Here is a 15,188-nt window from a genome sequence, read left to right on the forward strand (position 1 = left end):
GAAACCCATTCATTGAGTTTGGTATCACACGTAGGTAAAATTAACACTCAAGGAAAGAAAAGGATTGAAATATAAGAGAATGGGCATTGTAAGGATGGTCCAGAAACCCATTCATTGAGTTTGGTGTCACATGCAGTTAAAATTTATGCTTGAGGAAAGAAAAGGATTGAAATAGAAGGATAGTGGTGGTGGAAGAATGGACCAGAACCCCATTCATTGAGTTTGGTGTATATTATTTGTAGAATTTTAGCTGTGTGATAAACGTACATTTCAAAGAAGATGCTTCTAGAGAAACCCACCACCCAACAACATGTCATACGTGAGCACTAAAATGCCATCAAATCCATTTAATTCCAAACAACTTTGTTACTCTCAACCATCATCCTGATTTCACAGCTCAAATAGTTTCACTGGAACCTGGAGGTGGCCACTACCTTAACTTACTGAAAACCAAAGCTTTCAGAAACAAACCTGCAGCAAACCAGTCATATTAACATGACCAGTGCTTAAACCATTTTTTTTCCAACTTGTTTGCATTCAGATCTTTAGAACACCAGCTCAGCCCTTCCCACACCCAAAAAAATCTCTTCATTGCTCTCAAAATTATTTGGCTTGAGACTTGCATTGAGAAACACGTTTTAAGCGACTTGTTTGCATTAGGAAACAATATACAAACTTTTATTTGAAGAAAATGTCTCAAATGTGACAATAACTTTGGTCATGTTAAAAGGAGGCCATCCAAGAACGAATAAAAATGAGCTGCTTTATAAGCATGGCCACATACAGTATATTCAGATATTAGCTAATAGAAGCTAAGGTTACACGCATATATAGGCCTTAGTACCATGCAAGTTCAACGCAATTTCATACATTCAATATAAATTTTCAGTTATTTTCATGCCAAATCACCTTTTGGATAAAAGGTAAGAAAGAAGTAACACCTAAATGTGACCAAAATTGAACAGAAAAAAAAAAATCATAAGTACAGACAACATTTTTATTAAAAAGATCTTGAAATTACACCTGTTCAAGAAGTGTTACACCATCTTTGATCTCTCCTCCTTCAGTGGGAATTAGTAGTGTTAAGCATTGTTACATATAAAAAAAATACAACTCTGTTTTACAACATAGTACTGGCATATTCAAAGTACTGTGCCGAATTATAAATAGTAAAATCAGGTTTTGAAGTATTTCAATACAAAGCAAATTATGCTCACACAAACATATGCACATATTACAGTTAGGTAACAAAAGTTTTATAAAAGGAAACATTTACCCCATGCCAGCTTGAATTACTGAGGTGGGATTCAATAACTATTATGAAGACTGAGGGTTCATTTCTTTAAATATATTTATTAGTCTCTGGAAAAAATAAGACAAAAATTTACTTTCACCAGAATACACACCATTCTTCACTGAAAATCCATTTCTCAGTCATGACTGACATAAGTCGGTCCTTATGAAAGTGGCTTTTTTTTTTTTAAGACCTTGCAATGAAAAAGAAATGGTCCACTCGACTTCAAAAATTCAGTCAGCTTCTGCTCAACTGCAGGATAATTCTAGTCACTGCTTCTACCTAGAGTAATCTTCATCATCTGTCATCTATAATTGTAGACAGTCACATCTTCCACTGTGACTCAAAGTGCAGCTACAAGTAGAGAAGTGCTTAGATACTCAGTCACTTCAAATACACTTGTTGAAGACTGCTTCTAGTGCATAATCAAGTTGAAAATTCCTTTAATGATCATAACGGTTTGTCAATAACTGTAACACCTAGAGTGAGGGAGGGGGAAAATGAAGGCATAAATCTTTAGGCAGTATTTAAAAAAATCAAGAATATGAAAATCAAGTTTTAATATAATACCTTGCAACTAGTATACAATAAAAAAACACTGTGCACCAGCATCACCGTTCATATTTTCCCTAATTTCTCTCTGACAAAGTTGTCTGAATTAGTGCAAAGTTATGAAAGTTTGTGACTTGAAAAAATTTGTCATTACTTTAGTTTAATTTTGCTATCAGTGAAAAATATCCTTAGCATTCACTTAAATAACTCATTTGAAAAACTGCAACTATTGAAAGAAAAGATTCCTGAAACAGCTTGTTTTCTAAATATCAAATCTCAAAGAGCTTCAGAATTGAACCATTGTAGATTGAGACACAAATCTCTTACGGCTGGTCACACTAGAACCACCTTTCTGACTCAACTGCGCATGTGCTGATTTCCTCTTGAGTACAGTTTAATACTAGTTTTTCCCTTGTAGGGAATAATTGTTTGTCATACTTCAAAACAGCATCAAATTCTTTATACTCATTCTAATAACTTAGGTTTTATTTTAGACAGTACTTCGTTAAATTTCTTATCCTAGCTGTTAAAATAATTATCTATGCACACTACCTGCATAGCTTCTTCCTGTACTCATACAAGATGATACAACTGTCCATTTATCAGTTGTTGGATTATAATATTCCACTGTTGATAAATTACAGGAACCGTCATCTCCTCCAACCACATACAAGAGACCATTTACAGCACAAACACCTAAAACCAGACAGGAAACCAATATGAAAATTAGCATTGGCTTGTTCACCTCATAAAAGCATCATGATAGCAGCAGAAATCCAGAAACATTCCATTTACACCAAATGATATTACCACTGTTTTAAAACAATTGCTGCATATACCTGCATTCCTTCTGCACATGTTCATGTCTGCAACCTGCTTCCATGTACTGCTGGCAGGATCAAACACTTCAACACTTTTTCTTACCAAAGGACCATCATGGCCACCTACTGCATACAATAAATTGTTTAACACGCCAACACCTGTGAAGATATGAAAATACTCAAAATTAATGAGAGAATAGTTTGGCTGATGCAAAGAAGAAACAACAAATATTATTATGTCCACTAGTATAAATCTTTCATAGAGTTAGGAACTATTTCAGAAAACATTTGGGTCAGGATGCATTAAAGCAAAAAGACAGTAACTAGAGCAAGACGCTGATAAAATGCCTTGCATGCCCATCTACCATACTGCAGCATACAAAGACCAGAACTGTTCTGCAACAGAAGATTTAGAAAATCTTGGATGAACAATGATGCACAGGAAAGTGAGGATTGTTGAAATTTAGGACTAATTAGAAGTGACACTAGATGAGACAGTATGCTCAGCCAGCATAACAGAAATCTGACACGATGATAAGGCAAGTGAATTTTTAGAAAGTAAAGAACTGTGCAGTATGGGGGATAAAAGCTGAATGGATAGACATTGCACAATAAGGATGTTTCCACTAAAGTGTTGAAATATCTTGTAGACATATACATGAAACAAAAGTAAACAGTCAGAGTGAACACCTTTCTCCTCCCGGATTTGGAGGAGAACACCAAGCTTCCTTGAACCAAGCATCAGTTATCAAAATGTCCAAAAGATAATAGAAGGTCTCCTTTACTCCTAGGGTCTCCTTTACAAAAAAAGTTTATCAAATCTGTGAGCTTGGGATAAAGGAATAAAGCTAGTCTAGATCTACTGGCTAATTGGGCTGCACGTTTTGAAAAGATGGTAATAGAGGAAGCAGAAAAAAAGGCCTGTTTATTTAATCCTCACTTTATAATGCATTATCAGAACCCAAATGTAACAGGTTTCAGAAATGTAGGGTGTTTTTTGCATTATAATTTCTAATTAGTGAACCATAAAGATAACTGAAAAAACCACTAATATGAAAGTACACTAGAAAATCTAATATATGTCACATTTAAGGTTATGAAAACCAAAGCTGAGATATAGATTTGCAAATATAGTTCTTAAAGGCTTCCATGAGAAGGGCACAGTTTAAAATCTTTGTCAAAGGAAAACAGCAAATATGAATGCAAAAGATCAGCTAAGTCTTTCAGAAAAAAAAAAAAAAGCTGGGTTAAAAAAAAAAGAAATCTGAGACATTATTAGCCAGCTGAAATATCTCCAAAAATATATCAGTAATATCGTACATAACAGACATTCCTATACGGGGAAAGAAACAACTCCTGCTGAAATAACTACATTTTCTTATTAAACAGACCAATTTTAATAACTAAAGGAAGAGGGGAAGGAAATATGGAAGAGTTAGTTAGTGCTGCAAATATGAAAAATAACTTTTTAATAGGACACTGCATTGTAAATCATGCTATCTAATGCATTATCAGTTATATGCACTTCTAACATGTCTTGATAACCTTACCAGTTAATTTAATTCCTCTTTTATTGCTATTATTTCTAGCTATCATGTCAGTATAGTGTGACAGCTTTTCTTTCTCCCACTCAGGATAACAGAACAGTCATCTTTTGCAGCATTAAACATTACAGAGCTAGAAGGAGGGCTAAGATTTTTAGTTTAAATATGTGATGTGATATAAACCCCCCACCCAGACTTTCTATACAGTTACTGACCTTCCTATTCAGTATGTAACATTCACCCCCTTGCCACATTGCCGTTCTTGCTTTGATACCTCCTTATTTTTAATAAAGTCCTCCGTTCCTCTTTGGTGCTTCATTTTCCCTTAATCCCACACCCAGTTTTCAAGTCCTACCTTATTTCTGGCTCCTTCCGTCTGTATCCTCTTGTTGCCGTCTTCTGAGTTCTCCTTTCTTTGTTATTTTTCTTTCCTGCCCATTTTTCAGGACCCTGTCTTACATCTCTCATCCCTCCCAAATGGCCTATATCTGGTTCTGAAGTTTCTCATCCCAATATGTTGCTGGAAACAGATCTGTCCCCATAACGATCACAACTGAGAAGCAGTTAGTACTAAAGAAGAGTAACTGAGGGTTAACCTCTGAAGCTGAAGCAGTAGGAACAGAAGAGATGGGCTTAAGTTTCTTGAGATGACCAGAGATCAAAAGATTTAATACAGGAACAAAATTTTCTTTAGTTAGCACCCATAACGCCACCAGGATTGATTGCCAGTTGAAACATTTCTGGTGGTTTTCAATATTTGGCCACTAGAGCCAAGCTCAATCAACAGTCATGATTCTCACATTACAGCCCACTCCTCCCCCAAGCACAAATAAAATTTTCCATGTATTTACAGTGGAACAGAAGAATGCCGATTCTTTTACTCAGTTATATGAATCTCAAGTAACTGACTATATTTGCTTTCCCTCTCCAACTTTTTTAAAACATGGGACAAGGTAAAAGGCAGCAGAGAGTTGAGTACACAAACACGGTCCTGAACTCTGTGACAAGGGGAGGGAGGAGAGGGGCAGAAAGATCCCAGTAGTTAGTGTATCTAAGGCTCTAAATTTCAGAGTTGTAGAATTAGTTCAACATTTAAAAAAAAAAAAAAAAGACTGAAAATATCAAGCATTATAAATAGGCCACAAGCACAATGATAGTTTGCAAAACCAGAATATTTAAAAAAAAAAACGCCGAGATAAAATGGGTGTGCGGGCAGATTGCAAAAAGAAGCTTTGTCATAACCCACCAACACTGTCTTTATAATGATACTTGTAATTTGCCCATTCCATAAAAATATTTTCTTCAAAACTTGCCAATATTAGACAGGAGTATTTAACGGTACCCTGACTACAACTCCGGCCAGTTTTTAATCCAGAATTTACTTCAAGATGCAAAGACTGAATAACTCAAAGTTTCGCAAGACAACTGTTTTCTTAAGATACAGTGTATCATGTTCCTTTCCTTAACCTCATAGTTTCAGTCTAGAAATACAATCAAAACATTACATTTAGCAGTAAGAGACATACTGACTTGCTGATTTTGTAATAGTATAATGGAAGTATCACAAACTAAATATCTTAATTTTAGTAATGATTTTAATCTATTTCTTCTGAAATAATTGGGACTTAATTTAAACATCATTTTACAGATTAAAAACTGTTCAGAGGTAATATAGTGGAAGACAAGATGATTAATAGTTATCCCAACTTTTCATCAACTGAGCATACTGGAAGTCTATCCAATTTTATTTGTAGCAACATCTCTTTCAATTATGAAGCAAATTAATGCAATCATCAGTAGATATTTGAAGGGTGTTGCTAAAATGCACCATTAAGAATTTGGCAAAAAAGTGACTTAAACAACTAAGAAAATAAACGTAGAAAAATAATATAATGCAATTTGACTTGGAAAGTCCATGGGAATGCATTTAGAGAAATAAAACAACTTCTGTGAGTTGAAAAAACCTGAAATACCAAAAGACAAATAAAGGATAGTGAACAATAAATGAGATTTGAGTCCATAATATAAATAGATAACGAAAATGCTAAAGTCAATTTGGAGCTGTGGAAGCATCATTTCATTAAACAAAAGCAGAATACCACAGGCACTTTTGATGTCTTTAAAGATAAATATACGTAGTAAAAATGGCGAGAGGAATTAAAAAAAAATCAAAAAAGAAACCAGGGATTTTTAAGATTAGAAAGAAATAAATGGATATTTCTTGGCTAAACGATAAGGAAGGATAACGTGTAGTGGCCTATACATATCCAAAAGATGTAAACATCAGGTGATGAAAATTACTGAAAATGAAACAAAGGGTACATAAGTGGAATTAATAGGATGAAACCAGTAATACAAACTTAAGAATGAACAAGGACAAAATTTCCAGTGGTGAATCAGAACGCAGAACAAGTCCTCCACAGAGGTGGAAATCTAGTCACAGTTTGCATAAAAGTCAACCTGAAAATGCTATTGGAAAAATCAGCCCCACACTGGCAAAGAGACAAAGAATGCAATTTCTTTCAGCCTTGCCCTCTAGATGTTGATACTTCAGTATTTAGTTGATATGAAATTAATTGTCACAATCCATGCATATTAGTCTGTATGTTAAAAACATCAGAAGTTATGGGAAGAAGAGGAATATGAAAAGTATGAAAAAGCAAGGAAAGGTATTTACTATTAAGAGACTGAATCTTACTCTGTAGGACTTCTGTATTTATAACCTGCAACACATCAGCCATCTAAGACTAACCCAATGCACTAGTCTCAGACTTGAGCTTACCTTTTATATTTTTAGATATATTTTAAAACCACAAATTTGCTTCAGTTTTACAGGGATAGTTGATTCTTGTCCACTCACCTGCTCCACTCCGTCTGGTGCTCATTTCTGCAACATAGGTCCACTCATTTGTATTAGCATCATAGCATTCTACTGAACTAAGGCACTGACGTGACGCCCCATCGTAGCCACCAACAGCATACAGTTTACCTAGAAAAGTAACCAACAGAAACCTACAAATTTCTAATACACACAGACTATACTTGTACACAGGCTGAGAGGAAGTCACCATTCTCTGAATTAGCTACGAATCAGTACCTGTTGTCATTTAGTTACTGAGCTCCTAGTTTGTAAGTAGTTTAAGATAGCACACTATAGTTCTTGTCAGTTTTAGGATGTAAAAGGCAGCCACTATCTTACAAGACAATGTGAGTCAACAGATTTTAAAATGCCTAGCTGGAATATAAAGGTACTTTGCCCTATTTTTAATTAAGAATTTTCGAAAAGCAAGCTAGTTCTAGTATATTCACATTGGAAGCTCACAAATAGCCTTCCTAGAAATATCAAAAATTCAGATGAAAATTGATTGTATAGTCTACATTTTCGTATCAGAAGCAGCAGCGGCTCCTATGCAGTTAAAACACAGACCTAAAACTGTTTTAAGACCCAAGAGTCAGCCCACGTCTACATTGTGCAAGTGACATCCAGGCTATTCACCACCAAGCTGACTCAAAAGTCAGCAGTTTTCCTAGCACTGTCCTTGCGACCAGCCCAAGCACACAACCACCAGTCAGCCACAGATAACAGAGTTGACAATACTACAGTGCTACATCACAGAAGATCAGTTTGTAAGGTCATCATTTTAGTGATTAGGCTCTCTAGCTTTGCCACCATGCATAAGAGAGAGCTGCATGCTCAGCAAGCTTTTGCTGAGTTGGCCTCAAACACACTGAAGCTCTGAAAAAAAAAAATTAAAACAACTATGCTAAAAGCTGGTCAAAACCAAGTAGAATGATTATGTGTTGTTCATGCCATTTCTATTACAAGATTGAGCAAAACCATAAATCTGAAGTATGTTTTCAAAACTGAGAAAAGGTAGTAGGGTTAATAATTCATTTCCATTCTCTCTTCTTTCTAACATCATTTGTCAACTTACCTCCAACAACACCTACGCCAACACTACTTCTTCTTGTGTTCATTGGAGCTACATGAAACCACTCATTAGTCTTCAAGTTGTAAACTTCGACTGATGATAAACCTATGAACACAATGTAAAATTATTTTCTCCATAAATCAAGGTGTAACATACTATATACCTTCCAGAAAATTCTTCATATTTGAAAATACAAATTATTTTGGTTTAAAGACTGTTAATTACTGCGCAAAAGGCACAAGGTGATGTCCTTTAGTTAGCCAATTACAGTCAACCCATTCTTAATGTCTGAAAGTGGGCAAATTAATAAAAGCTTTTGTGGAACTCTGAAAAATTCTTCCCTGGATTTATTTCTTTATTTTTAATTAAGTCACCATGCTCTCTCCTACATATGCTTCAGTAATAGTTATTAAGGGAAATAATCGTCTCTGCACAAATGGTTTAATGCATCTGTGAAGAGAATAAACACCTGCAGAAACAATTGCAAATGGAAAAGGAAAAAAGGCAAAAGTTGAAAGGAAAGTTCAAAATTATACTTGTGCAGGCATTCCGTCCCCCTGACATTTTGCAGATCAGAACACTAACTGTATCCCCCGAGGAACAGGGTGGAAATATGTGGGGTGATGCCAATGATCACAAATCGGGGGGAAGGATGATTTTCTTATTTCCCTCAAATCCCCCTGGATATGAAGTCAGAGATAACAGTAAAAGGAGAAAGCACATTTCAGCTCCTCCTGTCCCTGCTCCCATTTCTCCCCCTTTAAGAAGGGAGCCCTCTTAAGCAGTGCATGAAGTAAAAAAAACACGGAATGTCCAGAAGGTAATTGTACCTGGATGTCCAAAAAGTGAAAGTTTATCAGTGCATAAGTGATGACAGCCCATACATTTCGGTCTTAAATGGTTGCTCCTGCAAGCAGAATTTGTCATTCAATCTGTAAGGCTCTTAAGTGGATTCCTGAACAAGAACGCTGTTGTGCTGCCCATACCTACCCAAGCGGTAACTGTAAAACAGTACTGCATTCGTGTAAAAGGAAAGGAAAGGCGCTGGGAGCACTCCATGCTGGCAAGTGGAGCAGGAGGCACCAGCAGCTGGTAGGAAGCCACCCCCGCCCAGGGCAAGGGAGGGAGGAGGGGTGGAGAAAATTATGTCACTCAGGCATGTCAGGTGGGAATCGCTAGGGAAGGTATGACTGCTTTAATAATGCTGTTTGGTCTGTTCCAAAACCGGATGGTACTGGGAGAATGGCTGTGGGCTGCACAGAATTGAATGAGGTCACACCCGGCATGGACACGTTTGCTTTTGTGGAAGAAATTAGCAAAGGTCTGCAACTCTGAAGAGTGGTGATGGATCTTGCCAATGCTTTCTTTCAACTGGTTCAGAAAGCCAAGGCCAGTTTGCCTTTACCAATACTTTCCAAGTATTGCCTCAGGGATTCAAACACAGTCCCCTCCCTTTGCCACCAAAGGACAGCAGCTGATGTAGCACTATGGCCAGGTACTGATACTGTTTATCATTACACTAATGATCTATTGATAATGGCTGAGCCACAATAAGAAATTGAAGCAACTGCCAAACTTCTGAAAGCACATTTACAGGCCTGAGACTGGGTAATTTATCCAAAGAAAATACAGGGTCCTAATACAATTGTACAAGTTTTGGGAATAGCTTCGCATGGACAGATGACAGAATACCCAATATGGTAAACAGTCCAACAAATTTCCTGTACCAACCACAATAAAACAGTTACAGACCTTTTTGAGACTTTTAGGTTATTGTTGAACTTGTATCCCACATCTGTCAAAATTAATACATCATTTACAGAAATTAACTGGCAAGAAGGTTGTTTGACAGAGAAGCAACAAGAAGAAGCCTTTGATGCCCACAGAAACGCTTTGATTCAGCATGCACAATTACATACTCCTAGACAAGAATATAAGACGTAACAATTTTAACAATATAGTCTCATGGAGATTGTGGCAAATGACTTGAGCTAAAAACTTGGAACCCGGAGGATTTTTGTCTAAGGCATTACAAAGCTCCATTACATTATACCCCGATGTCTGCTGATATTAAGATTCTTGACTTCCTGTATTTCAGGTATCTCTGACAAATACCTGTGTCTCATCTCAAGGAGCTAGCACTGCAACTGTCTCACGATCTCAACACCAAATTGAAATTCAATCTGAAAAAGTGCAAAACCATAGCTCTCCAGTCTCTGTGGACAATTACCCCACATTCAATTATCAAACTCAGAGTAATATTAACTAAAGAATGTGGAGCAAAACGTAAGTAGGAAGGAGATGACACTCCTGTTTTCCTCTACTATCACAGGTTGGCTCGTTACACTTTGTAATCTTGTTCTTTAGGCACATGCCCTGCCTACGTTTCCACAAGATCAACATGTAAATAGTTACAGCAGAGGTGAATCAGGTCTAAATCAGCACCTTTTTGTATCGAGGGAAGATGAATAGCTGCTGCAAGTCTGTAGACAACATGTTTTGTGGGTGTGGCAAATCCAGAACCTGTATTGCACAATTATATTATGTTAAGTGATTTTGATACTAATGTTTCTGATTGCTATCTTTTCCCAGTTGGTAACAGCTGTATGCCAATAAACATGACAAAATTGATTGACAGTCGACTGTTTCCTCCTTCGACACCATAAACACTGCTTTGATTTTGAAGGCATGTGTTACTTCAACATACCTGACGGTGCCTAGCTGACTGACTGGTTTAACTGGCAAATGTGACACTTGGCTCAAAGCGTTATTGTGGAGATGTATTTATTCCTTTTTATATATGTGTTTATTGCATGGATCTATAAAATACTGTGCACTACATCTCACAAGCCCAAATGCGCAGTTTGGCCAGCCCCCAGTGGATGTGGTCGCTTCAGTGAGGGTGTGGAATATGGGAATATAATGGAAGACTGGTGAGGAGGAATTGTAAAATAAAACATGTTCAAGTGACTTTGCAGTTGCGATGTAGAAAAACATATAAATCATACTAATCGTTGCCAGCATGAACCACATTGGATTCACATGTCAACAAGCTCAACCCACAGGGTGGAAAGCCTCGCTACTTCTATTTATGCTAATCACTATGAATTACGGGCTGTGACTTTTAACTATTCAGCTCCTGTCACAGCCTACCAATTGCCATAATCGAACTATACATCATACCAAGATTTAAAAAAAACACCTGATGCAACATGACCTGACCTAACTGGTACATCACCAGTGGGATACCTTATTTGGATGGTTGCCAACAGCAACAGGAATTTCGAATATAAAGTTTCTTTTAATTGTGATTTTGTTAGCTCTAACAAGATTATGCTTATTACTTTCAATCCTTTTGTGTGTTAAAGCTTGCTATATGACTCAACAAATATTCCCTGTTCTCCATGAGCAATCTCCCAATAATGCAATTAACAGTATTTTACAGTACTAAAAACTATTTGCTTACTATGAATCTGCAAATCTGTCAACACAGTATATAAATCACATCGATATGACACTTAAACCAAAGAGTTCATAAAATAATTGGACTCATACCACTGATCTGCAATATGCCACATATTTATGACATAGAGACAAGAGGTTGATAAAGGTGGACTGAATGCAGTCAGGGGGCATTTGTGATGGATGTACTCAAACCCCCCCTCCTTTAACCAAACCAGTAAAGGAAGAGGTAAAGGGCCAAGAACTCCTCCAGGAAACCCAGAAGGAGCAGAGGGACACAGTAAACACCAATAAGTTGTAAGCATAAGGAGCCTCATGCATACTTCTATTATATTATGTCAACCACTTTTATCCCATAAATATGACAGCCTAAGTAAGCCTTCCCTGAGCCCTCCCTGCTGGGCAGTGTGGCTGCATGGCGATGATCTCCCCTTGTGCTAGGATGCCTCTCAAGATTGCTCTCAAAGCAATGAGATCTTTTACTGATAACAGATTACTGATGAGCCCCATTTGAATCCTCCCTGGACAGCAGCTAGACTGCAACTCTCTTCTTAAGCAGGGATTAGTTTTTAGCTTAAATAAGTAATAATAATATACAAATAATTTAGAGTTACAAGAGCAGCTGGACTTGCTGAAGCATTAAACCACAAGCTGGGTATTTCCACTTAAAAACTTTCGTAGCCCATACAAACTGTTCAGTCAAAACAAGGCCTCTAGAGCTGACAAAGAAAATACAGAGGCTTCAAGGATGCAGATCATCAACATTTACTGCACTAAAACAAGATAATGACCTTTCCGAAAGACAGCAAAGGAATCCAATGAGGAACAAAAAGATCTCAGACTCAAATATTACTACTGGACCAAACCTGGTGCTTGCAAATAATCTGTAAGGGTGTAATTGCTTGGGGATTTCTTTCATGGAATGGTTTGATTTGAAAGGGACCCTAAAGATCATCCAGTTCCACATTTCTTTATTCATGTCTAAATTTCTTTATTCATGTCGGCCTCTCTCTCTCTGGAGCTGGCCATACTGTTGTATCCTTCCATTAAATTATTTTTTTATGAAATTTGATGTCTGAGAGTCTGCTTTGCAAAACCTTGGATTTGGACTTCAGAGTGATCTGACACCTGGCAGCAGTCAGCAGGACTCCCAGAGGGAAGTTGAGTGAGAATCACAATGAAACTTAGTAATCCTTTAGCTATAAACACATATAACCCTTACCCTCTGTATCTCTTAGCCATAAACTCTCAATCAAGTCTGGGACTAGGACAGGATCCAGTCATACGTAGCGTCCTCTCAGAGAAGGAGTTCAGAAAGTAAGGGGATCTATTCTGAACACCATGACTTGATGGGAGGGTCTGCCTTACCTTTCCTCAACCACAGCCCCTGTGCAAAACTCTTCACACAGATTATAACACAATTCTCCCTCCACGTATTTCCTCCATGTAGTAAGTAATAAGAGTGACCTTATCATCAAACTCTGTCAAGTCACACTTTTATTTAAACATGAATTTCATCTGAGTTTCATCAGAGAAAGTTGTTAGTAATCCTATTTATACTACATGAAAATTCAGAGATATATTTCATGTGCAAACAGGACAAAAGAGACCAGGTAATTTTTCTGTCCACATCTTCCATGAGTTAAAGGCTCTGACTACAGAAGGAATACTGAAAGGGAACGTGTCAAAGATTGACTAGTCAATAACCCTGAACTCTTAGAATGAGAGCAAACAGTCCACTGTTCAGGTAGAAGGTTGTGACCACCAAAGTATATTCCACACCACAAGATGGCAGGTCAACCTCGGGCTTGATATCATTGCAGCTACAAGGAAAGAAGCATTCAAATTTGATACAATTATGTTAAGAGTAGTCAAAGCTAATCGGCAGTGTATATAAGGGAAAAAAAATACCTGTACTCCCATCAAATCCTCCCACAGCATAGAGAAGGCCATTTAATACAGCTGCTCCCAGTGTGCTTCTCCTGTCTTGCATGTTGGCAACACTGGTCCACTGGTCCTTCACTGGATCATAGGAATCTACCGTGCGCACTCTCAAAGAACCATTGAAACCACCAACAGCATAAACCATGCCTCCCATGTACACCATTCCTAGAGCAGAGAAACAGGGAGGAATGATGAGTGTTTTAGTCTATGTCAATCAATTTTACTCCATATTGTCCTAAGTATGCAGATACTTGACACAATTTACAGTACTCGCTACACTATCAGATTTTTGATGGTCTTAGAGCCATGTTTCATTCAGATTGAGCACTAGAAATTCTTATACTTTTTGTTGCTAATAGCTCCCACTTCCAAATAACACGCTTGCTGAATTTCTTCTTGCTTGGATATCTCAGCTGCTTTATGATCACATTTTTACATTCTTGCTATTGGTTGGTCACTTCTTCACATTCCTCATCTCATTTAATAATAACAGAGTATTTTAATAACAAAATTACTCATTAATATAATGCAGTAATATTTAAATTTATTTATCTGCTGTAATCTCTAGAATAAACTGCTTTATTACTTCTCATAAATACAATGTGAAGCACAAATCAAGAACAAGTTATCAAATGTGTATAGTTCCAGATTAGCAAATAATTCAAAGGATGTTTACTGAAGTCAAGGCTTGACTTACTTGTTCTCAGATAAGTACCTTAAATACTGTCCCAAAGAACACACAATGCTTTATACAGATACCTAAATTCTGAAGCATTACCAACCACAATAAAAAATTAGGCACCATTTACCCGCTCTACATCTTCTGGAAGGCAATTCAGCCACCTGATGCCAGCGTTCCTCTTTAAAATCATAGCATTCAACACTGCGAATTGCCTTTGGTGCCTGTCCTCCCACTACCATCATCAACTAAAAGAGAGATAAAAATATTTATTATTTGCATACATGAAAGTACCTGAAAGAACAAAAATGGGTTAAAAAATAAAACAAGCTTTTGTATGAGAAATAACTAATGGACAGTTACCCTAAATAAGAAATTTGAGTCTTACAGACTGGAAAAATTATTTTTTATTACAAAAAAAAGCATGCAGTTTGCAATCATGTCCAGAGGGGACAGGGCATGGGGGAGGTAGGTGAAAGACTAAAACATCTCTATCGCAAATGGTACCGAGTATAAATTTAATCACTTGTTACATTTTTGTGATAAATAATTCTGGTATGAAAACTTTTACTGGAATACCCCAAGTGATGGTCATGCTTTCATGAAATCTCTTAAAATGGAGTTTGAAGAAATAAATACATTGGAAAAATAAGGGTCTTACTTTTGGAAGGCTAGCGGGTGTTCTCAATTTTGTTCGAGTGCTTTTCATCAATGCTCGTTGTTCAGTTGGCAGCAAGTGATACTTCATAGCTTCAATGAGGTAATCTTTACATGCACTGCTGTTCTTCACCAATATTTCTTCTTCAACTCTCTGATTATTAACAGAAGTTTAAGAAGGTCTGAGCATGTTAAGGAACTAAAACACAAATAATCTGAAATATAATAAAGCCCGTGCTATATTAAACAAATGTAGATGACTGATTTTTTTGACTGTGATTTAACCACAGTTAAGACATGAAT

At 36.9% G+C, this 15,188-nt stretch overlaps 1 protein-coding gene across 6 annotated transcripts in view; it reads right to left on the reverse strand.

Annotated features, from left to right (window-relative positions):
- Window positions 1-283: 283 nt before the first annotated feature.
- Window positions 284-15,188, reverse strand: part of KLHL2 (kelch like family member 2) — a 64,487-nt gene continuing 49,582 nt past the window's right edge. For 2 of the 6 annotated variants that reach the window (XM_054065380.1, XM_054065379.1), the window contains exons 5-12: window positions 14,890-15,039; window positions 14,359-14,476; window positions 13,517-13,714; window positions 8,147-8,248; window positions 7,072-7,200; window positions 2,686-2,826; window positions 2,399-2,542; window positions 284-1,773 (exon numbers count right to left, since the gene is read on the reverse strand). In XM_054065380.1, the coding sequence (XP_053921355.1) occupies window positions 1,745-1,773; window positions 2,399-2,542; window positions 2,686-2,826; window positions 7,072-7,200; window positions 8,147-8,248; window positions 13,517-13,714; window positions 14,359-14,476; window positions 14,890-15,039 (1,011 nt within the window). In that variant the 3' untranslated portion in view covers window positions 284-1,744. The remainder of the gene's footprint in view (window positions 1,774-2,398; window positions 2,543-2,685; window positions 2,827-7,071; window positions 7,201-8,146; window positions 8,249-13,516; window positions 13,715-14,358; window positions 14,477-14,889; window positions 15,040-15,188) is intronic. The other 4 variants (XM_054065377.1, XM_054065376.1, XM_054065375.1 and 1 more) reach the window with 3 other exon arrangements.

This window comes from Cuculus canorus, chromosome 4 (assembly GCF_017976375.1).
Source record: "Cuculus canorus isolate bCucCan1 chromosome 4, bCucCan1.pri, whole genome shotgun sequence".
NCBI classification, from domain to species: domain Eukaryota; kingdom Metazoa; phylum Chordata; class Aves; order Cuculiformes; family Cuculidae; genus Cuculus; species Cuculus canorus.